At 40.6% G+C, this 25,997-nt stretch overlaps 2 protein-coding genes across 3 annotated transcripts in view; one reads left to right on the top strand and one right to left on the bottom strand.

Moving 5' to 3' along the window:
- Positions 1-8,802: 8,802 nt before the first annotated feature.
- Positions 8,803-22,638, bottom strand: LOC306996947 (NLR family CARD domain-containing protein 3-like). 2 transcript variants are annotated; one of them, XM_079609907.1, is made up of 11 exons: positions 21,897-22,638; positions 21,148-21,254; positions 20,868-20,984; positions 20,488-20,592; positions 19,211-19,324; positions 17,232-19,049; positions 16,644-16,817; positions 14,205-14,378; positions 12,350-12,523; positions 12,106-12,270; positions 8,803-11,000 (listed from the first exon to the last, which is right to left on the bottom strand). In XM_079609907.1, the coding sequence occupies exons 2-11, from the start codon at positions 21,195-21,197 to the stop codon at positions 10,985-10,987; spliced, it is 2,907 nt and encodes a 968-aa protein (XP_079466033.1). In that variant the 5' UTR covers positions 21,198-21,254; positions 21,897-22,638; the 3' UTR covers positions 8,803-10,984. The 2 variants fall into 2 exon arrangements, with proteins under 2 accessions (XP_079466033.1, XP_079466034.1); XM_079609908.1 differs by having other exon boundaries at positions 10,860-11,000; positions 21,910-22,638.
- Positions 22,639-24,901: 2,263 nt separating this feature from the next.
- Positions 24,902-25,997, top strand: part of slc8a2b (solute carrier family 8 member 2b) — a 112,762-nt gene continuing 111,666 nt past the window's right edge. Inside the window, exon 1 of the mRNA XM_079609992.1 lies at positions 24,902-25,039. The gene's annotated coding sequence lies outside the window, so the exon portion shown is untranslated. The remainder of the gene's footprint in view (positions 25,040-25,997) is intronic.

The following is a 25,997-nucleotide window of genomic DNA, read 5'->3' on the forward strand; positions in this document are numbered from 1 at the left end:
CTCATTTTTGATTCTGTCAAATTCATTCTTAATGTGTAATTAATTAGTTAGAATATTTATGGTAAACCTCGTTAAATCTCCTTCTAATGAAAATGCAAGTCTGGTGATTAAAAGCTACTTCTTTTAAACTTATTTGATTTGGTGTAAAATGGTATTAGTAAAAAGAAATAGTATTGAGTTGATGCTTACCAACTTAAACCTGTGTATGTAGTATGTACAGTGTGAGATTTGTGGTGGTTTAATTATTGTGCATTGTTGTAAATATTTACACTGGTTTCTGTGTGGTTTTAAAGGTTTTTCACCTACTGACTACTGAGATTCTACAATAAATTAAGAAAAGTGAACACACGTCTCATTCTTGTGAGTGGAACCCAGTGTTCAATTCAGGAGTAAGGAATCCCTTTTCAAGTGAGGGACCCGTGCAGATCAAAACACTTGACAGTGAAAAACCGCGTCGACGCTCCAGGCCCCAAACGCAACGCACGCTCCAGGCCCCGACACAACGCACGCTCCAGGCCCCGACGCAACGCACGCTCCAGGCCCCGACGCAACGCACGCTCCAGGCCCCGACGCAACGCACGCTCCAGGCCCCGACGCAACGCACGCTCCAGGCCCCGACGCAACGCACGCTCCAGGCCCCGACGCAACGCACGCTCCAGGCCCCGACGCAACGCACGCTCCAGGCCCCGACGCAACGCACGCTCCAGGCCCCGACGCAACGCACGCTCCAGGCCCCGACGCAACGCACGCTCCAGGCCCCAACGAAATCATGGCGGAATCAAGAACTCTGCAGGAATTGAAAACGGAGAGAACGACCGCTAAAAGACTGTTTTCTCGGCTGGCTAACTCTACTGTTAGATCATGTAAGAGTATGTCGGCGGATGAACTCAGGGAGGCTCTGAGTAAGTTGACACTAGAGTCAGTCAAAGTAATTGAAGTAAACGATGAGTTGGAAGCTGCCTACATTGAGGCGGGGGTTGGAGAGGAAGAGTCCACTGTAGCAGAGGAGCAAAGGGCAGACATCAGAAAGACAACAAAAGAGTGTGAACAGAAGCTGGAGGAGATGGAGGGTATTATTTACAAAGCCCTTTGGGAAAAGTTTGGCAACCCTCAACTTTCCCTGGCATTAGAAGTGGCTGAAGAGGAATGTGAGCGAATTTCAGCTGTCCAGCCTGGAGTAAAGCTAGACGTGTACGACTTTATGCTTGGACACCTGGAAGGACAAGTTAAAGCTGCAAAAGAAGCTAGCTGCCAGTGGATCCGGTGGGCCCCACCCGAAGAGCAGAAGGATTTGCAGTGTCGGCTGAGGGAGCTGGAGATCAGTGTGCCTAGATTGATATCAGGGAAGGCTGCCCTAATGCAGGCAAAGATCGAACAAGAGAGGCAACCTGTCACAACCCACTGTCCCCAAGTGGCTAGCATCAAATTGAGACCGACGGCGCTCCCAAAATTTGATGGAAACAAGCGGAACTTCCACCGCTGGAGAAAGGATTGGGAGGCACTCCAGAGGCAAGGAGAGCCTACCGGTTCCAAAGAGGTCAGGAAGTTTCAGCTGCTGGACAGTCTTGAGGAGAAAGTGGTTGCAGATTTTCGCCTCTCAGACTATGGGACAGCAGAAGAGATCTTCCAGATTCTAGAAAACCGTTTCGGAAATAAAACAAGAATAGCTCTGGAGATCATTGAGGAGTTACAGTCGTTACTTCCGGTAAAAAGCCATCAGCCCAGAAAAATTGTGGATTTAATACAGATGGTCGAGAAGGCTTTACACGATCTGAGCGAGCTGGGAGATACGGACGCTCTAAAAAATCCCCTTGTCACGAAGTCGCTGGAGAGTAAGCTGCCAGAGGTCTTGAAAAAGGAGTGGCTGGTTTATGCAGCAGAAAGAAAGGACGAGGCTGGACCTAAAAATCGGTTTGACAAGCTCCTCACATTTTTGAGAAGCCAGGAGGAGATTTATGAGCAACTGGAGCAATTAAGGGATGATGAGCCCAACAGGAGGGAGCTAAAGATCCCACCAAAACATGCCCGGACGAAGGCCACCAAGTCCATGGGTCCCCAAATGGGCTGCGTCGTCTGTGGAGAGAGCGGCCATAGAAGGAAGTTGTATTATTGCAAGAAGTTTAAAACTTTGAACCCTACAGAAAGGAAAGATGCAGCGAGTAGGATTGGGGCCTGTGGAAGATGTCTTGAGGTCCACACTAATGGGGAGGAGTGTAAGACCACTTACCTGTGCAGAGGTGAGGGCTGTAAAGACAAAGGGCCAGGTCATCATTACTACCTGTGCCCCAGGTCTGGAAATAAGGGCCCATCCCAGAGGAGGCCAAAGTCTAGTCCAGAAAGAGGAGGAAGCAGAAAGGGTACCGATGCCCAGGAAGATTTCCTGATCAAGCTTCCCCCAGAGTTAGCCCAACAATGCCGAGATGTCTTCTGCAATTCAGTATCAAGGACACTCAACTCGGCAGGAACAGAGTGTGGTTTGTTGGCAGAGAGTGGTCTTCAAGAGTTTCCTGTCATAATGATGATCCTTGAGGTCACTGCAAATGCCGGGCAGAAAATCGGGACATTGATAGATCTGGCATCGGACACTAACTACATCACTCATGATGCAGCGGATGAGTTAAACCTGAGGAGTGAAGACGTGACGTTGATTGTTCATGGAGTCGGAGGGATGCAAGTCACGGTGAAAACGAAAAGATACCTCCTGAAGATCCGGGTCAATACACCAAAAGGCACCTTAAGATCTCATCAGCTTGTGTGCTATGGGCTTGATAGTATTGCGGAGGTCCATCGTCATGTGTCACCTAAGAAACTGCAGAAAATCTTTCCTGAAGTCCACCTCCAAGAGTTGGTTAGACCTTCACAAATCAAGCTCCTCATCAGTCACAAGGAAGGCCAACTTGTACCTCAGAAAGTACGCTCCATTGGGGACCTTGTCCTGTGGGATGGTCCTCTAGGCAAGACGGTGGCAGGTTCGCACCCGGACCTTCTGGAAAAAGTTACTGTCACAGCCCATGCATCCAGGACGCATTTCGCACGCTCTATGCGGGCGGCAGCAGCGAGGTACACAGAGCTCACCTGCAAAACCCAAACTGATATGCCCCAAGCCATCCGGGCTTCCACATCAGCTGTCTGTCGGGACTTCCTGGAATGGTGGAGATGGGACAGCATCGGTGCTGCCTGTGAGCCTCAGTGTGGTGGCTGCCGTTGCGGAAAGTGCCAGCCTGGGGGAAAGGAGATGACTCTCTCAGAGGAGCGGGAACTGGAGCAGGTGAAAAGTGGGCTGACTTATGTAGCTGGAGATCATCACTGTGAAGGGCCTCACTGGCACACTAAGTACCCTTGGACAGAGGATCCAGCCTCTTTACCAAATAATAGGAGGGCTGTTGAGGCGACGTTTCTAAGAACTGAGAGACAATTAGCCAAGGAACCGGAATGGAAGGTGGCCTATGGAACGCAAGTCCATGAGATGGTTCAAAGGAAAGCCGCAATCAAGCTGTCAATAGATGTGTTGGAGGGCTGGACTGGGCCAGTGTGGTATATTAGCCATTTGATTGCACCAAATCCCCACTCTGTTACTACTCCAGTCCGCCTTGTTTGGAATAGTAGCCAAAAGTTCAGGGGCCAGAGTTTAAATGACCTCCTCATCAAGGGTCCAGATGTCCTCAACAACATCCGGGCGGTCCTCCTGCGCTTCAGAGAAGGTGTTTTCGCTGCACTCGGTGACATCAAGAAGATGTATAATTCAGTTTGGCTCGAAGACCGGGAGGTGCATCTTCATCGCTTTCTCTGGAGAGACTTTGAGGGTGACGACATTGATGAATATGCAATCACAAGAGTAAATATCGGGGATAAACCAGCTGGTTGCATTGCTCAGGTTGCTATGCGAGAGACTGCAAATCTGCATAAGTTTAGCCACCTCAAGGAAGAGCGTAGGATACTGGAGGAAGACACATACGTGGATGATGTTCTCACCTCCCATAATGATCAGGGCCTACTTAGACAAATGACATCTAACGTTGAGCAAATCCTTGAGGCCGGTGGGTTTCATATGAAGCCGTGGGTCTATTCTGGCCAAAGTGGGAGGAAAGAACCCAAGGGCCAAGAAAAGAGAGTACCTACGACTATGATCCTCCCAAATCAACTTACTGAGGAAGAAAATAAAGCACTTGGCCTTGGCTATATCCCTGAGGAGGACAAGCTCCACTTGATGGTGGCCGTGAACTTTTCTAAGAAGAAAAAGAAGATGAGGCTGGGTAAAGATCTGCCGAGGGAGGAAGTAAGAGAGCAGGCACCCAACCCGCTCACCCGAAGAGAGCTATTGAGTCAAGTCTCTGGGTTATATGATCCCCTCGGTCTCGTGACTCCTGTTAAGCAGAGGGGAGCCATTCTTGTGAGGAGGGCATTTCAGGAAGCGAGAGTAAAGTACAGTCCAACTGAAAATACCTGGGACACCGCTTTGTCCGAGGGACTTCGGCAAGATGCTATCTGCCTCTTGGAAGATTATGCTAACCTGAGCCAGTTAAGGTTTACTAGGCCCCTGACACCTCCTGACCCAAGTGGCGAACCTTGTGGCGTCACATTCTCTGACGGCAGTGAGCATTCTTATGGAGCTGTATTATATCTGCGTTGGCGTTGTAGACAAGACATTACCATAAGGCTAGTTGAATCCAAGGCCAAGCTGACACCACTGGACCAGAAGGGAGATGCTGTTAAAGCAGAGGTCTGTGGAGCTGTCTATGCGGCCCGGCTGAAAAAGTATTTCCAGAGGCACAGCCGGATCCGTGTGGAGAAGTGGTATCACCTGGTCGACAGCCAAACGGTCCTGGGAGCAGTTCAACGGGAGAGCTATGGCTATCAGACGTTCTTTGCCAACAGAATTGGGGAGATTCAAGGGAGCACAAATGTCCAGGACTGGTGGTGGATCCCCGGGCCACTTAATATAGCAGACATCATCTCAAGAGGGGCTAGCCCCAAGGCTTTGGAAGAAGGCTCTGAGTGGCAGATGGGCCCCAAGTTTTTAAGCCTCCCAGAGAGTGAGTGGCCGGTGAAGTCTGCTAAGGATGTTGCTGTTGCAGCCAGAGAGAACATACTAAGAATCCAGAAGAAAGCATTTGTTGCTACACTTACCCGGGCCGGCACAAAGCAGGAGCCGAAGCAGGACCAGAGTCAAACTCCAACAGACCTGCATAGACCACCAGCAGGCACTGCGGTTACTATACTTATCGATGTCGAGCGGTTCAGCAACCTAAGACAGCTTACGAAGGTAGTAGCACTAGTCTGGAGAGCGGCAAAGAAGCTTCTTCGGGTCAAGGCCGACGGAAGATCAAAGTGGGAGGCAGTCCAGTCAAACGGGGTCATCACAGTGATAGAGAGAGAGGATGCTTTCCGAGATCTCTGCCTTGCGGCTCAAGAGGGGGTAACCTTTAACAGCACCACATTGAACCGTCTTGTTGTATACAGAGATGGAGCTAGTGGGCTGCTGGTGTGTGGGGGTAGAGTTCAGTACTTCAGAAAGGATCACACGGCTGTGCCATTGATGCCTTTTGATACCTGGCTTGGCACTTTGGTGGCGCGTGAGAGTCATCAGGAGGGGCATGAAGGGGTTGCTGGAACCCTGTTGAGGATGCGGCGCAAGGTTTGGATTGTGCGAGGGAGAAGACTCGCTCAGAAAGTTGTCAACCAGTGCATTATCTGCAGGAAAGCAAGAGCTCGACTATGTGGGCAAGTGATGGGTGACCTACCTGTGGAAAGATCAAGGCCTGCTGCACCGTTCCAGTTCACTGGCGTTGATCTGTTTGGACCATACCTTGTGAGAGACGATGTTAAAAGGAGGGTGTCCATGAAGGTCTGGGGGGTCCTATTCTGCTGTATGGCAAGCAGGGCCATACATGTGGAGCTGGCCAACAGTATATCTACAGAAAGCTTCTTGATGGCCTACCAGAGATTTGCCGCTATCAGGGGGCATCCCCTTAAAGTTTGGTCAGATCCTGGGACCAACTTTATTGGCGCAAGGCCCGTGTTGGATGAGCTGTATGCCTTCCTGCAAGACCAAGAGACAGAAAGCCTGGAAGAGTATGCAGTAAAAAGTGGTACATGCTGGGTTTGGAAGGTGCTCCCTGCCGATTCGCCACACCGTAATGGAGCTGCTGAAGCTGCAGTGCGGATTGTGAAGAGAGCCCTTCAAAGTCTGGGGAAGTCAGTTGGCCTTACATTCAGCGAGTTCCTCACAGTGCTTCAGTTGGCGGCGAACTTGGCTAATGAGCGCCCGATCGACGCAAGGATCCAGAGTCGGGAGGACCGCATCCAGTATGTGACGCCAAATGCACTTCTTCTTGGGCGTGCGTCTCAAGAAGGAGACTTTAAGACCTTCAGTTTTACCAACTACCCATACAAGCGTCTTCGAGAAATCCAGGTCCAAGTCAACAGCTTCTGGAGAGCCTGGTGCCAGCTTGCCGGACCAAATCTCTTCATCAGAAACAAGTGGCATACTACAGAGAGGAACGTGGCTGTAGGAGACGTTGTCTGGCTTTGTGATCAGAACGCACTGCGGGGTCAGTTCAGGCTCGGCAGAGTTGTCGCTGTTGCTCCAGACTCCAAGGGTGTTGTAAGGGATGTCGACGTCCTAGTCACTCCGGGCCACTGTGTTCCAGTCCAATGTCCAAAGGCTGTGGACCTGAGCTTAATGCCTTCCCGTGACAAGAAGGGGAGCTCCAATAGCACTGTGCTGCGGAGAGACATCAGACGCCTCGTTGTTCTCCTTTCTGTTGAGGAGCAGACCATCTGATCAGGTTTGCCTTGAAGTTCGGCGACCTTTCCGTGGTTAAACGGAATGCTCGAGTGGGAGGTGTTGCGGCAAACACCCGCTGTCACGCCCCTCGTTACGCGGGAATGAATGCCAGGTGAAGCTGGTCTCAATCAGCGTGGCATGCACCTTGGGCTTTGAAATGGTGCTTGCACCGCTCATTTCATTGTGTACTGTGAGCAGCGTGGACGCAGTGGAACGTTGGGTCAAAGACTTTTATTTAAACTGCACGGGATCATGTTGATTTCTGAAGAGACTGCCGGTAAGAGGAAATGTCTGCGGTGCGCTAAGCACTAACTGCGTTGGGTGGCTTTATGTAAATATGCATGTTATGCACTTAAGTTATTTATAGTTGTTATAGATTCGGTATTTGTGAATTTGTATTTGTATTTAAATTGCTGAGCTAAGCGTGTAGTATTGTTAACAGTCATTTTAAGAGTCTATTATGAAGTAATTCATAGTCAATTTGCTCATTTTTGATTCTGTCAAATTCATTCTTAATGTGTAATTAATTAGTTAGAATATTTATGGTAAACCTCGTTAAATCTCCTTCTAATGAAAATGCAAGTCTGGTGATTAAAAGCTACTTCTTTTAAACTTATTTGATTTGGTGTAAAATGGTATTAGTAAAAAGAAATAGTATTGAGTTGATGCTTACCAACTTAAACCTGTGTATGTAGTATGTACAGTGTGAGATTTGTGGTGGTTTAATTATTGTGCATTGTTGTAAATATTTACACTGGTTTCTGTGTGGTTTTAAAGGTTTTTCACCTACTGACTACTGAGATTCTACAATAAATTAAGAAAAGTGAACACACGTCTCATTCTTGTGAGTGGAACCCAGTGTTCAATTCAGGAGTAAGGAATCCCTTTTCAAGTGAGGGACCCGTGCAGATCAAAACACTTGACATTTATTGTTTTATTAGAATCCCCATAGCGGCCCGTTTAATGGCAGCTAATCTTCCTGGGGTCCTCTTTAAAATATTCACAACATAAAGTTACACAAAGCAATAACAACACAAATTACAATCAAGAGAATTCAAACATTGCCAATACATTCAAAAAATTACCAAGTGAAAAAACCTAACAGGGGGGCGTCAAGACCACGCCCATAAAACTAGAGGAACGCCCATGTACACATGTGGGGAGGCGTCGCGACGTGACGTCAAGCGACGACACGCCCTCAAAGCTTTCAGCGGCGCTTCATTCGAAAAAATGCAACATTCGTTGCATGCAACATTCGTGTTGGACAAGTGGATCAGTACCACGGAGGAGCAGAAGCATAAAAGGAGGAGCGACGACAGTGAAGTTCGAGAGAGGAACAGGCCTGAGTTTATGTTGTGTTTTGTTTCTGTAGCCAGCAGTCGTCCACGAGGGGCTGCTGGCTCATACTTTCATTTTTGTATTTGTTTATTTATTTATTAAAGTCTTTGACTTTCTTCCCATAACAACAAACTACAGTTACATTTTGCTATCAAATTAAATATTCAAGATTTTTTCCTTGGATAATTTTCATTGACTGATAAAAAATAAAACATAAAATCTTTTTTTGAGGGTTCTCTTATATTTAAATACTGACTAGCCCTTCCTCCTAATATTACTAAAAGTCCGATTCCTGCTGCTGCTGCCGGTCCTGCTACTCTTGCTGCTATGAATGCTGTTACTGCTGCTGCTCCTAGTCCTCCTACTGCTGTTGATACCCACCACTTCCCCTCATTCTCCTTTCTTTGTCCTCCTCCAGACACTGCACGACATATGACAAATATGTTATGTATAGATGGATAAATAGATGTATAGATGGATGAAATTATTGCATGAATTACTCATTACTTACTTTCAGGAGGTAATGCTCCTATGCTTCCTCTTCTCCTCGACATCTTGCCTGTGAGTTTAATTTGATCGGTTTGATCTTTAATTTGTTTGTTTCTAGTTTTGTTCTTTCTCTATATCCAATAGCATGCAAATGTTCCTGTTGTCCTTCTCCTTTTTAAAATAGAAACACAAAACATGAATTTCATTTTATTTTTATATATATAGATTTTTTTTTTTTACAGATGTAAATTTTACTGTTTTACAAAAGCTTTTTGGATAATGACATAATTCAAAATATTGTTAGTGCTGCATGCATTTGACACTGCTTCAGTGTCACTTTTACTGTTTGGATCGTGACCATAAACATGAAGTGTGTGATCATTTTAACAGGATTTACAAACGTCCTTTTTTAACACAGCACTGCTTAAGCATCATGACAGTTTTCAATATACTTCTGTATATCTCCACTCCAACCATGTACAATGCCATTTTTACCACATTGCCACTATTTAAAATAAAATAAAAATTCTGCGTAAACACTATTGAGATGCAGATGCACTAATACCACTTTTTACAGAATGAGGCCGATAGGATTCCTTTATTTTTTATCCTTGCCAATGCCGATTCCTGTATTTTCATTACATTGCCATTTTTAAATATAGATAAATCAAAATAATTTGAATCATATTAGTTGGCTTAATTTGCTACTGTTTTCTCCAATACTAACCAACTGCAGAACCGCAGAACCATATACGTCACTCACAACAACAGTCTGAGGACTCATGCCGGAAGTGGGCGGAGTTCATGTAAACTAACAATGGGGAAGACACGGTAAGAAGTTAAAGTTAAGAAGGCAAAAGAACAGAGTATACGGACAAAAGTTAATGTTAATCATCATGGCGGAAGAAGTGAACACGGTAAAACTTTGTCTTTGTGTTGTGCATATAACATTTTTGTTTTAAATAATTAAAAGATTAAAAGGTATTTGGAATAAATAAATACGAATTGTAAAATACATTCTAGGTCTAAGTAATCAATTTAAACTATTTGCAAATAATATTTTATTTTAAATGTGCACAGCACACTCTTTTTCGTTCGAATGTCGAAAATGCAAACGTTTCTTGCTAAGTGGTCGTTTGCATTATAGGCTATAACTGTCCTTGATAAAGACTTTTATCGTAAAAGTTATTATGTTCCGCTTGGAAGCAGTGGAGGGCTTCAAGCCATAGATGAATGTGCATAACTTTGAAAAAACCACACCTTATATCACATACTGTACAGTACACCCGTTAATGCACCGCATTGAGTCTATGTCAGATGGCTTGACTTGTGCATTCTCACCGATGCCCTGTGATGATCCCAATTAAGTCAGAACCAGTCAATACAGTCCAGAAACCTACAGTACTTAAACACGTATACAGTTGCATTTATATAACAAAATAATGGATATATGTCTATTGAACTGTCAGCCGGCAGATTTCAATAAACCATTATTGATTCAAAGAGCAGCCTAATAATAAAAGTTTTCATCAAAATTGATAGTGTTTAATAATGCACACTTTAAAATGTGACCTTGTAAATGTATAGGTTTAAGGTAAAATGGAAAATTAAATAAATAAAATATATGTGGAGTATTAAAGTTATTGATACAAAATTTCTTAGCACCCCCTCTGAACTCTTACTAAAAATAAAATTATTTATTTACCTGCAAGTCATGTGACCATTAACCAACATCAGAGAACCAATACATTTTATTATTTGTTGCAATGTTGAAAAAACTTCTTAAAAGTGAAATGATTTCTGTAAATCCAGTGATCAAATGCTGAGGGGGTCTCAATGATAGGCTCATGACTAGTAGCTAATATAATCTAATTACATGTACTTCATTTTTGGGATCTGAGAATGATCAGTTCACATTTGTCCCTATTTTCTTGGCTCCGCTGTATAATTCGCTGTTCCTGTTCTTCTTCTGAATCAGTTTCTGGTTCAAACATATATGGCTGAAATATACCACTATTTCCACTTGCCATTGTGCAGCGTTTACTACAGTAAAGTTGACAGAGTGGATCAGGTACTCTGAGCTGGTGTGATTGAATAGAGGTGGAAACTAATTAGCATATACAAGCTTCCACATGTACTAAAGGAAACGAGGGTGTAGAGTTACATTTCATTTATTTGAAAAAATATATATTTTAACAGGAAAAAACACTTGTTATTTTCATTATAAAAAAAAAATTTTTAAGGGATAAGATTATCGACTCCAGGGGACTTTAAATCACAAATCACAGTGTGATTGCAGCGGCAACTCTGTGTTTTCAGTCTCTGCTCCTTTTCCACCATCAGCTGATCCTGAGGAAACTGAACTGACGTCTAAATAGTGAGAGTCCTACAATAAAACACACAGACAGACACATATTAGTATGAGACATTACTGCTGTCACATCACATACCAGTAGACAACAAACTAAAATCTGTTTAAAAATACAATATTGATATTCTTACAGGCCAGTCTCATCAAAATAAGCAGGATTTAATTAATATTAATGCAATTTATAGTACAAAAACTTATACTCAGCTAAAGCATATTTTATTTACATATGAAGTCTGTTTATTGCTTTGCTCAAACAAAGGAAAATTACATTTTGTACTTAAAGGCACACCGCAGAACTTTTGGCCACTAGGGGCGCTAGACCTGTAACTTTCACGTCGAGCGCCCCTAGAGGCCACAAGCGCCACAGCACTGTCGCAAAAGTCAAGAAGACATCCACGATCCATCTCGCGTTTTCTCTTTTTTGCCTCCTCAGAAGCAGTTTTAAACTTTTTCCTTGCCTCAGCCATGGCCAAAAGTCGAGCAGGCGGAAAAATAGTAGCAAAAGCGTTAGCTCCTTGAGCATATCAGAGCTTGTGGTCACGTGACGGTCGTAAAGTGATTCGTTCTCCAGGCATTCTCCAGGTCACATGACCTGGCCAAAGATGGTGCGTCTTCTCCAAACTTACATAGGCGGTATTTCAAGAGGGCAGCCCCGCTCGGAGCATTGATAGTGTCAAGCGCTGTATATTGGCCTGAGGAATCATTTAAAATAACTCATATGCTTCAAATCTTTAGGTCACAAAGTCCGCGGTGTGCCTTTAAGAGTAAAATTTTCATGTAGCTTTTTTTATTTTTTTGCCAATGTGTGAACAGCTTCTAGCGAAATGAGAAGGAAAACAAGACCTTCCCTGACTTCCGAGGTTGTTTTTTATGTGAAAATCCCAAGGAAATTATCTTAACAGTGTAATTTTAATTAACCACATCTGTCATCATCGGTGAATCACTTTCAGTCATTGTTTTGGCTGAGGCTCGTTTGCATCTCTATGGAGTGTGTTCAAGAGCAAGAGCACAAGCAATGAGTTTCTGGCTGCAGTTCAATTAACAGCCACCGGTGTAGCTAATAACAAGAGGTTTTTACTTCTATATATAGTGTCTTTAAAAAAACATTGATCTGACTCACAGCAGATTAATCAGTTTTTCCAGTATATACTGTAGAGTAGAGACTCTGACTCGTGGATTTAGTTTATTAAGAGACAGATCCAGATCTCTCAGGTGTTCAGGGTTTGATCTCAGAGTTGAAGTCAGAGCAGCAAAACCTTCCTCTGTGATGCCACAATTCATCAACCTGCATTGAACAAACACACTGTTTAGCAACAACTTAATTATAAACACCAGTGAATATCATGACAATCAGATCATTATACTTCAGTTTCTCTAATCTGCAGTGAGGATCCTCCAGTACAGCAGAGAGAGCAATCACTCCTGAGTCTCCAATTTTATTCTGAGAAAGATCCAGTTCTCTCAGGTGTTCAGGGTTTGATCTCAGAGCTGAAGCCAGAGCAGCACAACCTTCATCTGTGACGCCACACTGACACAACCTGCAGAGAACAGACATTTTTCACTCTCTGAAACTATAGACTTAAAGGACAATTCTGGCTGAAAGTAATTAACACATGGTTACCGAGTCGATCGTTCTCTGGGATGCGTTTTCATGATAATCGAATGTAAAGAGTTTTATCTCTAAAAACAGATTAGCTTATAACTCTAGTATATGGGGCATAGAATAAGTAAAAGTAAATTGCTAGTTAATACCACAAACAAGGCTCAAAATATCCTCACACTAACACGGTAGTATAATGAGGGTCCCTACATGCAAACCGAAGCATTGAGAACTTTGTAAGTGTACAGACAGTTTAATAAGAAGATTAAACTGACCCTTGGTTGTTTTTACTCCGAACAATCCCTTTAAGTAGCTTATTTTTTAACCGTGCCTTAAAAAATTACTTGTGTCTCTAAACAATGGCACTGACCAATCAAACAGCTCAAACATGCATTTTAGTATGGGACTAGGCTTAAGCCTGGTCTGTGAAACTGAGGGTATTATTCTCAACAAGGCTGCATTTATTTTATTAAAAAGAGTCAAATATTGTGTACAATTATTTTCAAATATAAATTAACTTTTTTTATTGTATTATATGTTAAGATGTTTCCTGTGATAAAAGCTGACTTTTCAGCATCATTACTCCAGTCTTCAATGTCACATGATCCTTCAGAAATCATTATGATATGCTGATTTGCTTCTCAAGAAAGATTTCTTATTATTATCAATGTTGAAAACAGTTTTGCTGCTTCATATTTTTGTGGAAACTGTGATACATTTCTTCCAGGATTCTTTTATGAATAGAAAGTTCAAAAGAACACCATTTATTTGAAATATAAATTTGTGACATTATACATTTATTTACATTCACTTCTGATCAATTTAATGAATGGTAGTGTAAATTATGACTGTGACACAGCTGTGTAATTTCCACCACAACGAACGGTTCTTAAATATATATATTTTTAAATTAGTAAACGTTTTGTTTACTAAGGAAACAACATCAGTGAAGAACTTAAGAAATATGAGCATCTGTAAAGGGATTCCACTGAAGGCAAGCTTATTGAGAACCCAAGTGCTGTTTATTTAAACCAAACAAGATTAAACATATGGCGAGCCGAGGCATGGCATGACATAAACGTTAACATAGACTTACACAACAGTGGACTACAGGAAACAATACTGGACAAAGACACATGGCAAACATGAGGGCTAAAAACACAGACTAATTACAAGACAAGACACACCTGTGAACAATGATCAGACAATTAACCAATGACAAGACACATGGCAGGATCACATGACAAACAGGGAATCACATGACAAGACACAGAAACATGACAATGACCAAACCAAAACGTGACAGCAGAGTATTTTTATTGTGAATTATTTCTAACCATTATTATAATATAATAAATAATTATAATAATATTATAATTATTTCTAACGCTTTGGACAAAGGCGTCTTAAATTACTAAATGTAATCAAGATGTAAATTGTTCTTTATGCAAAAGTGCCTTTAGCTATTAATAAATACTAATATATTTATCTAAAGATCCTTGTTTTTGTTGTTGTTTTTTTAGACTTCATGAAGTGACAAATTATGCTGTAAAATGTTTTACTTTGATGCGGTTTATTAATGACATTTAATATAAATGAATGTTCGATAATGATCTTACCTCATTCTCTCTAGTACACAGCGAGAATCTTTCAGTACTTCAGAAAGGAGCTTTAGCCCCAAATCTCCAATCTTATTTTCAGTGAAATTCAGTTCTCTCAGGTGTTCAGGGTTTGATCTCAGAGCTGAAGCCAGAGCAGCACAACCTTCATCTGTGACACCACAATGGTACAGACTGCCAGAAGAAAAATTTAACTCTTTTTGTAGTTTTTACTTTTACTGTATTTTAACAAATATCTGTCTGTAAATATCATTGGGTTAGTTAGTTATGTGCCACTGTGTATGTAAATGTGATTTATTTGGCCATGTTTATGTGAGTTTTTTAACCCTCATGTGGTGTTCAAAACCCTGTAACACCTGTGTTCTTCCCAGGTCAAAATGACCGGCCTATAAAAAATTGCTTATAAATCACTCAATCTTTTTGTCAACTTGTTCTCTTTCAGTTAGGACTGGTTTTATATTTCTATTTGCATCCGATTAATCGTAGGCCTCATTTATCTGAGAGTAGGCATCTCATTTCTTTTGTAAAAAAAAAGCATTATTTTTTTATGTTTATTAATAATTTTGGAAATATTAAATAAAATATGAAGAAAATTGGCAATGTTGATCACACTAGTCTACTTTAATTTTTCACTATAAAGTTTGTTTTGAAAAAACGTTATTTTGTACAAAATGGCGCAGAGTTACACTTGTGGTGTTCCAATGAGCCATTGAGGGCCATTTATTAATTTATTAATTTTATTTATTGGCCATTTAATTGTTTCAATGGGCTATTGAAAGTGAATAGGAGAGACTGAAAATAAGAGAAAAATTTAGTTTTCAGGAGCATGTTCATTATGTTCAAGTACACATGTACATGTGTGCTTGCAAACATCGAGCCCTTGGACGTGTGCATGTGTGAATGTATGCATACACACGCTACCCAAACACACACACACTGTTTTGAGTATTCTTTTTCTTTTTCACAGAGAAACTTGATCCTACCCTGAACTGCATCTAATACCCATTCATCCATCTGACATTCATCCACACACACGCACGCACGCACGCACGCACGCACGCACGCACGCACGCACGCACGCACGCACGCACGCACACACACACACACACACACACACACACGTATGCGCGTTATGTTCTTCATCAGATCATTGATCAAGATACTAGTGAGGAGGCGGCGGCGATGCAGGATGGATCTCAGAAGAAAAACTACCTTGCCTCATAAGTGGGGATGAAGACCAGGACAAAGTTACATCTTTCGACCAGAATGTAACCATCAGCTGGGCCCTCATCATAAGAAGACTGCTGATCTTCAGTTGTTTCAAGGTCTCCGGCATCTGGTCCCTTCTAATACATCTTCTAATGCTCCTTCACTGCAAGATTCATCCTGCATCGCCTCTTCCTCACTCGTGTCTCGATCAATGATCTGATGAAGGACATCATGCACAGAGAGCTTCTTCGCCATTGTGCTGCTACAAAACTAATGACAAGCAAGACACTCTGAAGCATTTATATGTGTCTAAGCTATAATATCTATATTTGTACATTTTAGTCCCAAAACAAAATGTCATAATATTTTGTCTGAAAACTGTGATGAAACAAAGAACATGAAAGAAAGATTCTTTTGAAACAGGGTCACTGCGGACTATATCCAGTTTGTGCGTGTGTGTGTGCGTGTGCGTGTGTGTGTGTGTGGATGAATGTCAGATGGATGAATGGATATTAGATGCAGTTCAGGGTAGGATCAAGTTTCTCTGTGAAAAAGAAAAAGAATACTCAAAACAGTTTGTGTGTTTTAACGTGTGTGTGTGTTTGGGTAGCGTGTGTATGCATACATTCACACATGCACACGTCCAAGGGCTCGATGTTTGCAACCACACATGCACATGTGTACTTGAACATAATGAACATGCTCCTGAAAACGAATTTTTTCTCTTATTTTCAGTCTCTCCCTTCACTTTCAATGGCCCATTGAAACAATGGCCCTCAATGGCTCATTGGAACACCAAAAGTGTAACTCTGCGCCATTTTGTACAAAATAAAAGTTTTTCAAAACTTTTTTCCTGGTGAAAAATTAAAGTAGACTAGTGTGATCAACAGTGCCAATTTTCTTCATATGTAATTTAATATTTCCAAAAATATTAAAAAATAATGCTTTCTTTAATAAAAAAATGTGATGCTTAGTCAGATAAATGAGGCCTACAATTAATTAGATGCAAATAGAAATATAAAACCAGTCCTAATTGAAAGAGAACAAGTTGACAAAAATATTGAATCCAATATTGGGTGATAATATAGCATAATGAGTGATTTATAAGCAATTTTTGTAAGCCGGTCATTTTGACCCGGGAAGACCACAAGTGTAACAAGGTGACAAACCTTTTTCAGATGTTTTTTTTTTTTATTGTATATGAAAGTCACGAAAAACAGAAGATCTTACTTCAGTTTCTGCAGTTTACAATGAGGATCCTTAAGTCCATCAGATAGACGCTTCACACCAGAATCTCCTAGTTTATTCTCAGACAGATCCAGATCTCTCAGTTGTGAGGGGTTTGATCTCAGAGCGGAAGCCAGAGTGACACAACCTTTATCTGTGATATTGCAGTCATCCAAACTGTAGAAAGATTGAAAACTGGTTAAGTACAACAAATTTAACACAGTAACAGTAAAAACAGTTTAAAATGCCTCTTGTTGCGAATGTAAAGGACGTTCAGTTGACAGATAACCTGTAGCATTGCACTGTGGTTCCAGGGCCTTCATTTTCCTTGTCTGTCTAAAATCGAATTATTTTATTTATAAATATCATATGTGTGAACTAATTATTTAATTATGTATTTAATATAATTATATTAAGAGGATTATGGTCTCAAATATTAAAATATGGTATCAAAACTAGAAGGATGGCTCTAGTTATAGGTTGCATCACTATTCACCTCTCAAGTCATTAAAAACATTAGTCAGTACTAACAGAAAATCATAGATCCTCCAGCATGAGGTAAAATGTTTTAAAAGATCATCTGTCACTTACCGTGCTGATCTGGATTCTTTAATCACAGGAAGCAGATTCCGAAGAACTTTATCTGTAATTTTTTTTTTTGCAAAAAAATTATTCAGCTCAAACACATCCATCACTTCCTCTAATGTCAACAAGACAAAGACTAAAGCTGACCACTGACAACAGGAGAGTTTAACTTCAGATAATGTTCCATATTTCAGAGACTGCTGTATTTCCTCCACTAGTGAACGATCACCCAGTTCATTCAGACAGTGGAACAGATTGATGGATTTCTCTGGAGAGCATTTGATCTTGATCTTCTTCTTGATGTACTGAACTGTTTCCTCATTGCTGTCAGATCTGCTTGTCTGTTTCATTAGTCTTTGAAGGAGAATCTGATGAGACTCCACTGACAGACCCAGAAGGAACCGCAGGAAAAGGTCCAGATGTCCATTTTTACTCTGTAGAGCCTCATCCACAGCTCTCTGATGGAGCGCAGATAATGACACATGTTCTTCTGATGAATTGAGTTGAAACTTGTCCTTAACTTTAGACCGCAAGCTCTGTTTTGTGTTTGGGACAAACAAATTTACGCTGAAGTTTGTACAGGAGAGGTGCACATATATAGCCGCTAGATGTTCCTGAACGCTCAGATGAACAAAGCAGAAGACTTTCCCCTGATACCAGCCAGACTCCTCTCTGAAGATCTGAGTGCACAATCCTGAGTAAACTGATGCTTCTGTCACATCCACGCCACACTCTCTCAGGTCTTCCTCATAGAAGATCACATTGCCCATTTCCAGTTGCTCGTATGCCAGTTTCCCTAGTTTGAAGATCATCTCTTTATCTTTGTCCTCCTCCTCAGTATACTTTGTGTCTTTGATGCTAATCTGTGCCATCAGGAAGTGTGTGTACATCTGAGTGAGAGTCTTGGGAATCTCTCCAGTCTCTGCTTCGCTCAACATCTTCTCCAGAACAGTGGCTGAGATCCAGCAGAACACGGGGATGTGGCACATGATGTAGAGGCTCCTCGATGACTTCAGGTGTGTGATGATCCTGTCGGCCAGACTGTGATCACTGATTCTCTTCCTGAAGTATTCCTCCTTCTGTGGATCATTGAAGCCTCGTACCTCTGTCACTCGATGGACACACTCAGAGGGGACGAGATCGGCTGCTGCTGGTCTGGAGGTGATCCAGATGAGAGCAGAGGGAAGCAGATTCCCCACGATAAGGTTCGTCAACAGCACATCCACTGAGGTCTCTTTGGTCTGATCCCGTAGAATCTCATTGTTGTGAAAGTTTAAGGGAAGACGACACTCATCCAGACCATCAAAGATGAACAACACTTTATATTTGTCACTGGATATTTCCATTTCTTTAGTTTCAGGGAAAAAGCGATGAAGAAGATCTGAAAGACTGAGTGTTTTGTCCTTCATCAGATTGATCTCTCTGAAAGGAAGTGGAAATATGAACTGGACGTCCTGATTCTCGTTCTCTTCAGCCCAGTCCAGGATGAACTTCTGCACAGAGACTGTTTTTCCAATGCCAGCGACTCCCTTTGTCAGCACAGTTCTGATGGGTTTGTCTTGTCCAGGTAAAGGTCTAAAGATGTCATTGCATTTGATCGGTGTGTCCTCTGTTGCTGCTCTCCTGGATTGTGTCTCAATCTGTCTCACCTCATGTTCATTACTGATCTCTCCACTCTCAGTCTCTGTGATGTAGAGCTCTGTGTAAATCTCATTCAGGAGTGTTGGGTTTCCCTGCTGTGCCATTCCCTCATACAGACTCTCAAACCTCTTCCTCAGACTTGATCTAAATGTGTTGAGGACTTCAGCATGATTAGAGTGATGGCTGTAAAATCAATACAACAGAATATAAGTACAAGAGGTACATGTATAGAGCTATAAAAAGAGAAGGCTATTTTGTTTTCTATATAATATATTATATATAATGCAGAACGCCTACTTTTGTTTATACTGATTTTTGTTATTTGTCAAAATACTGTATTTTACCTGATGCCAGAATATGTGCTTTCATCAAATTCTTGTGGTTTATTCATAGACTTGTCATATTTTCTTTTTTTACAGACGGGTTCTGTTGCATCTTGTCCGGGTCGCAGGATTCGCCTTAAACAGCATGAAGTAGAACAGCAGAATAATCAGATACTTTGAAAGTGAATTGTGCTACTAACTGAATAATGCTGTAAACAGCTTAGTTGCTGTTTTTACACTTAATATTCAGCAATATTATTGATCTGCCTGCAGTGACCGACACCATTATATGAGAACTAAACGGAGCTGGACGATGACATCACTGTTTTCTCCAGAGCGGCTGTATAGATAAATTAATCAAATTAATATATTTTTTACAACAGAAATTAACCATCATTGAACTTACGCTTAACACTTAAGCTTGACACTATTTTCTTCTAGATCTGCTGTACAGCCTAAACAACTTTGTTGCATTATTTTCCTGTAATCTCTGTAAAGCTGCTTTGAATCAATCTGTACTGTAAAAAGTGCTGTCATGAACTGCTCGGTGGAAACAGACAGAGGTGATCCAAACGCAGGCTTTATTAAGAGGAGAATTAAGAGACAGGTACAAGGAAACAGGCAGGGGTCAAAACCAGGTAAGCAGTCCAAACAAACATCAAATCCATGCAGGGATAAGGCAAACGGGAAAACCAGATACAGGCAGGGAGTCCAGGAACTTTGAAACTAGGAAACACTAAGGAACTCGGAAAACGCTAGGTAATGCAGCCAGACACAAACAATACTTAACCATGGTACAAAGGGACACTCAGGCTTAAGACAGGTGCGCTAAAGAAGATAATCAAAACACAGGTGCATAAAATTAACCATAATCAGTCCAGGGTAAAACATAATGAGGAATGAAGAATAGAGAAGGAGTGCCCCCCAGAGGCTCACGCGGGCACTCCAGCCGCTGATTGTCACAAGTGCTATATAAATAAAGGTGACTTTTTAAATTAGAAATATATAAAAAGGATAGTTTCAAGTGGTGATGAAATACCAATACTGTAAACACACATCGGTATCCATTTTATATTAATGTACCCAAATGTTATTTAGCTTGGCAGCCATTAACCACTGATACAGTGAGGCTAATGAGATAGATTACTTGATGAAAAGACTGTTTATACTGAGTATTATTAACAAATGCAGCTATTTATTTAATTTATTCATTTATATATTCATATTACTGTTTCATAACCGTATAAGACTGGGAGAGACCATGAGCAGTCATGGCAATACCATAAGCAATTGTGTACCTGAGACTCTGGCTTCTGTTTACACTCTTAATTTGGGGTGGAGGATCCATAGACCAGTTACTCTTCATGGATTCTGGTGAATCTGATCTCTTCTGCTGAGCCAAACTGAAACAGAACAGATCTCTTTCTATGTTAGATAGTTCAATCAACCATTACAACAAAGTGTTACTAACAAAAGAGAAGTCTGATTATTGTTATTTATTTATTTTTACAGTGCATTATCAAATTTGAACATAGGAAAGCTGTAACCTGAACAATACAATGTAAGAACATCAAACCAAGTTAAAAGTACCATCAATTCACCATACAAATTTCCTGGGGGAAAAAAAAATCTAAACATTGCATTATTTTTTAGTATATACTGAAATTAAAAGTAACACCTGAGATTGGGCTGTGTGTCTCCACTCTTAATTTGGGGTGGAGGATCCATAGACCAGTCACTCTTCATGGACACACAGCTGGGCTCTGGAGAATCTGATCTCTTCTGCTGGACTGAACTGTTAATACAGCAAATAATAGGTCTTGGTGAAATCAGATGAAAAATGCCAAAGCAACTTTTCTATTTTGAAGATGTCCACTGTAGTCTTTCACAATAAAATCAAGAAGAGTGTATTAACAATGTAAAAAGGGTCGATATCATGTTGTCTTTATTGAGTGTACCTGCATCCTGGAGAACAATCTCCACCTTTGGATTTTTGTACATGACTCATTCTGTCCTCATGGTTCTGCACTCGTGCATCTGATTAGTCTGATCTCTTCTACTGACTCTGAATGGAAAGAACAGAGGCACTAATAGTAGTTTCTACCATTTCCTGTTATGCCTCATTTTAAGGGCAGAAAATAGTTGCTCCCCCCGCAACTAGGCTTTACTTGGTATGATCCAACTGTGTGAGAAACAGTCACACCGAGGAAGAGGAAGATAGAAGAGGAAGAAGAACTGTCACGAGCTTATTTACAACGAAACTATTTTTTAAAAAGAAGAAACAATGATTGTTTACTTACTCATTGCGGGGTTTATATTCTATCTAAAAGAAATATTTTTTATTTTTAAAGGATTATTGTTTTTCTTATCTCACAAGTTCTACATTTAATTTGATTAGCATCGAGTTTGGTAAGGAAATAGGATATGTCGAGTTAGCAACATACGATCGAAGTAAAAAAAACAAAAAACAAAAAAACTAAACAAAGAGGAGGCGATTGAGTAAAGTTAATATCATCAATAAGAGAAAAATCGTAGTTCGTATAGATTTACTTAAAGGTAAGAAAAACATATACCCGCGCTAACATCAAACGATCGCGACCTCATAAAGGTCATCTCGACCAACTGCAGTTTTTGCGATCGATTTGACAAGTTTACACCATTTTACAAATGTATACCAAATATAAACAGCTCTTGTGTAATAACTCACCTTTAATACTCACTTTTTCTACTATGGCACGCAACGTGACGCAGTTGCTTTGAGAGAAAACAGCTCCTAATACTTTTACTTTCACTTTGCTGGGGATGTCAACATGGAGCAAACCATTTCACATTTCAGTGTGGGCTTTTTTCGGTCAACGTAGTTTTGCATGAGACTAAAGCGGTATTATAGCCTCGCGTGTATAGGCTGGGGGATGAAACAGTATGAAATTAATTTGGTTCCATTATTGGTAAACAGAGCGACTGTCCAAGGTGAGGCTTGGCTGAATATTAATTACGTAACGTGTCCATCGTATCTGATTGGCTGAAAGAAAAAGGACAGTTGGCAGTATCCAATCGAATCCCTACTGAAGGCCTTTTCAAATATCCAGACTTGCGGTCTTTGCACTTGTCTACTTGCATGACATTATTTCCTGTATAGCCTATGGCCCAAGTGTGCAAGGAGAAGACGGCAAGTGTGTGTAGAACTTGTGATTACCCGATGGGACACACTTATAGTGTTGCAAAAATTCAAGTGTTCACAGAGCTTTATTTTGATTTGCAACACTTTGCATTTTAAAATAAACTTCTAAATGTCTGGTCAAACAGAAGACAATTTAAAATTGTGGTGCTTGAGTGATAAAACGCAGTTGCAAATGGTGTAGGCTACAAAATACATAGCCTACTTATCTTTGCACCAATAAAATGACACTTAACAAATTGTATTACTACCAAATTGCATTTAATATCTAATTAATTTAACTGACAGTGAAATGTTTTCCTCGCTATCTTGCGACTTCGGGGCAGATTTCCAGATTTCCCGACCTTAAAGGGATAGTTCACTTTAAAATTAAAATTCTGTCATCATTTACTCACCCTCAAGTTGTTTTAAACCTGTATTCATTTATTTCTTCTGCTGAACACAAAGAAAGATATTTTGAAGAATGTCAGTAACCAAACAGTAGTCTGTACCCATTGACTTCCATAGTATTTTTTTTTCCTACTATGGAAGTCAATGGGTACAGACTACTGTTTGGTTACTGACATTCTTCAAAATATCTTTTTTTGTGTTCAGCAGAAGAAATAAATTAATACAGGTTTGAAACAACTTGAGGGTGAGTAAATGATGACAGAATTTTAATTTTAAAGTGAACTATCCCTTTAATGCATGATGGGATACGCTTAACCGATGCAGTGTTCAAGATAGTGTGCGTTTAGTGTGAATCAGGAGGACATGGGACTGTATTGCACACGTACTTCCTGTCGCAGTCTCGTACACGTGCTCTCAAGTGCAAGACCGCAGGTGTGGTAGCCTATTTGAAAAGGCCCTGAGTCTCTGCACTAGCACTAGTAAATTATTGTTTATTTAAGCACATTAACTCAATCTAGTTTTATATGAACATTTAGGTGACCACTTGTGACCCTAAAGGCCCGTTCGCATCAAGAACGCTAATAGGCTATATAGCGTCCACATTAGCAGACTATTTAGTTCTGTTTTTTAAGCGCGTGCTTGTCTGCTGCTTTAAATGCTCAAGCAAGCAGGGTGGATTCTGATTGGCTGTCGCTGTTTTTATCGTTCATCAGCTGCAGACACAATCGTTCTGAAAGTGATTCCAACGATATCGTTTTCTCTGTGTCGTTATCGTTATAGATGTGGTGTGGACTCTGCTATTCTTTAATATTGAGAACGATTTTTAGAACTATATCTTTATCGTTATCTACCCGTGAACGGGCCTATAAAGTTAAACTTGGAAAAACTTAAACAATGTTTCATCTATGATAAAAAAAAAATAATAATAAAAAAAAAATTATCACATGGAATAAAGATTTGATCATGGCCTTATGGTTTAATGTCTGGTACTCAGCATTTTAGATGTGTGTGATAATCTCCCCAAAAAGTTAAACTTACGTAAAAAGGAAAGTTATTCATAAAGAATAATATTTCTGAATTAAAATCGACATTTCAAAAAAAATATTTCTGATTTTTTAATGACACCTAAAAATTTAATTTTTAATCTCATGAATTACATTTCTGATCTGATCTGATTCTGAACTATCAATTTTCAACTAAGTCTCCTATCACAAAAACCATCAGTCTAATTTATTCACAAAGAACAATACAATCTTAATCTTAACACAATTGAAACCATTTGTTCTCTAAAATGCCTGACGTGATGTTGATTACAGCATTCTTCTTTGATTTTCTTTTCTTTTCTTTTTTTTGTCTTAATACAGATAAGATATTTAAGTAGCCAATGTTTAATTGTTGTTTTGTGGTCATGCCAGCAGAGGGCGTTATTGAACTTTCAAATAATTGAACAGAATTTGATGGGAACTGTCTGGAATATTACTGTAATATTATTGTAGGCTTCAAGGATATTAATGCAATTAAAATGAACATTTGGGTCTGTGCTTAATGATTACACGATAGTTATACATGTTTTTACAGTTACAATATTGTTCTTGGATACTTTCTTACCAGAGCAACTTAAATGAATAGTTGACACTGAAATAAAATTTCGGTCATAATTTACTCACCCTTATGTTGCAAACCGGTGTGTCTTTTCTGTCTTCTGCTGAACACAAAAGAAAATATTTGATATAAATTATTTATTTGTGACTATTTATTTCATATAAATAATGTTTTTAAGAAAAACATCCACAGACATACACCTGCTTTACTTGCTTTCTGTTGTGACAGGAGTGTTTAATTCCACAGATATCCTGGCTAACATTTAATAAAATATGCACAGGGTGACATCACAAAAAATGTGTAGCCTACGTGCTTGAGCTAGATGGCTAGATTATAATACATTTCAGTAGATCAGTAAACTTTGCTAGTATACATGTCAGCTAACAGTATTTTCTTCATTTACTTCAGTCAAAATAAGATGAAACAATGCGCGTTCTCGCGTTAGGTTGCCTGCGCGTTCGCGACCACCCTCCCCACCCAGGACGCGCCAGGCTGTGGAGTGAGCGCTCGAGAGTATTTCCACCGCACGAGAGAGTAAAATACAACAGTCAAACCGCAGAAAGAGAGAGAGACACACACACATCAGCACACCCGGAGCAGTTTTTCAATGAATTGCACAGCAGCAACATGCGCTTCACAGCCACGCCTGCCCTGAACACCACAGCTAACTAGGATACAAGGTATGATGACAAACGAAACGCGATTGAAATGCGAACTTGTCTCATGAACTTTCATCTTTTGAGATGCGTTTTCATTCTTCAGATGCTAGTATGATGATGATGATGCAGGCTTGTATTTGGGATTGAAAAGTAAAGAGCTGGTGCAAACTGTATTAACACGAAGCCTTTAACTTGTTTTTCTTTTGAATGTCTGAGCATTTTCTTTATTGGTCCGGATAACATGCAACATTGCTGTTGTTATGTGATAGTTCTCAAATAATTTTTAGTGAATTTTTGTCTTTGTAGATTCTATAGCTGTGTTTGGTCATGATGTGTCTACAGTAGGTTATATAAAAGATATGAGGTATAAGCTATTGCCTACATATAATCTGTGCATGTATAGCCCACTGCAGGATAGACCGATGTGGGTTATGTCTACTGCATATAGGGCTCACATGTGGGCATCCCTTTGGTGTCTGTGGCCACTTGTTTGTTTCTTTGACAGTGTGTTGCTTTAAATGAAAGCAGTTCGCACAGGGATCCACTATCATCGTTTAGCTTCTGGTTTATTTTGATGTAAACCGATGGCTGTAAATGTTTGGTTACATAAACGAAACGGGACGCTTTCTGTGTGACCTTCATCTCATAAGCGTTTTAAATGTTTTATTGTTGAATCTGATATTAATGAGCTAGTGTGTCGAGGTTTAAACGGTGTAAATGTCAGCGATGCGAGAACGGGACTTTATTGCTCGGGACCTGACGGGGATGCTCCGTTCAGGCGGGGTTTCCTCGGTTATTCTGCAGATGGAGGTTCCCTTCTCCTCCACTCCCCTTTAAAATGAGCTTTCAGGGGTTGTTCAGAATGGAATACTTGCTTACTGTGATGCATTTTTAAAAATATTTTTAATACCACGCATAAAGTGACACTATTACCTGACAAACATGAATGTATTCGGTATTGTGGTAAATCATACACGTC

This window comes from Phoxinus phoxinus (genome assembly GCF_949152265.1).
Source record: "Phoxinus phoxinus genome assembly, chromosome: 4".
Lineage (NCBI taxonomy): Eukaryota > Metazoa > Chordata > Actinopteri > Cypriniformes > Leuciscidae > Phoxinus > Phoxinus phoxinus.

Coding starts and splice junctions, on each gene's coding strand:
- LOC306996947 (XM_079609907.1), bottom strand. CDS start 21,197: ATGAGTCATGTACAAAAATCCAAAGGTGGAGATTGTTCTCCAGGATGC. Junction 19,325..20,487: donor AACAGAAGCCAGAGTCTCAG/GTACACAATTGC, acceptor ATGCTGTTTAAG/GCGAATCCTGCGACCCGGAC. Junction 12,271..12,349: donor TGCAGATTAGAGAAACTGAA/GTATAATGATCT, acceptor TGTTCAATGCAG/GTTGATGAATTGTGGCATCA.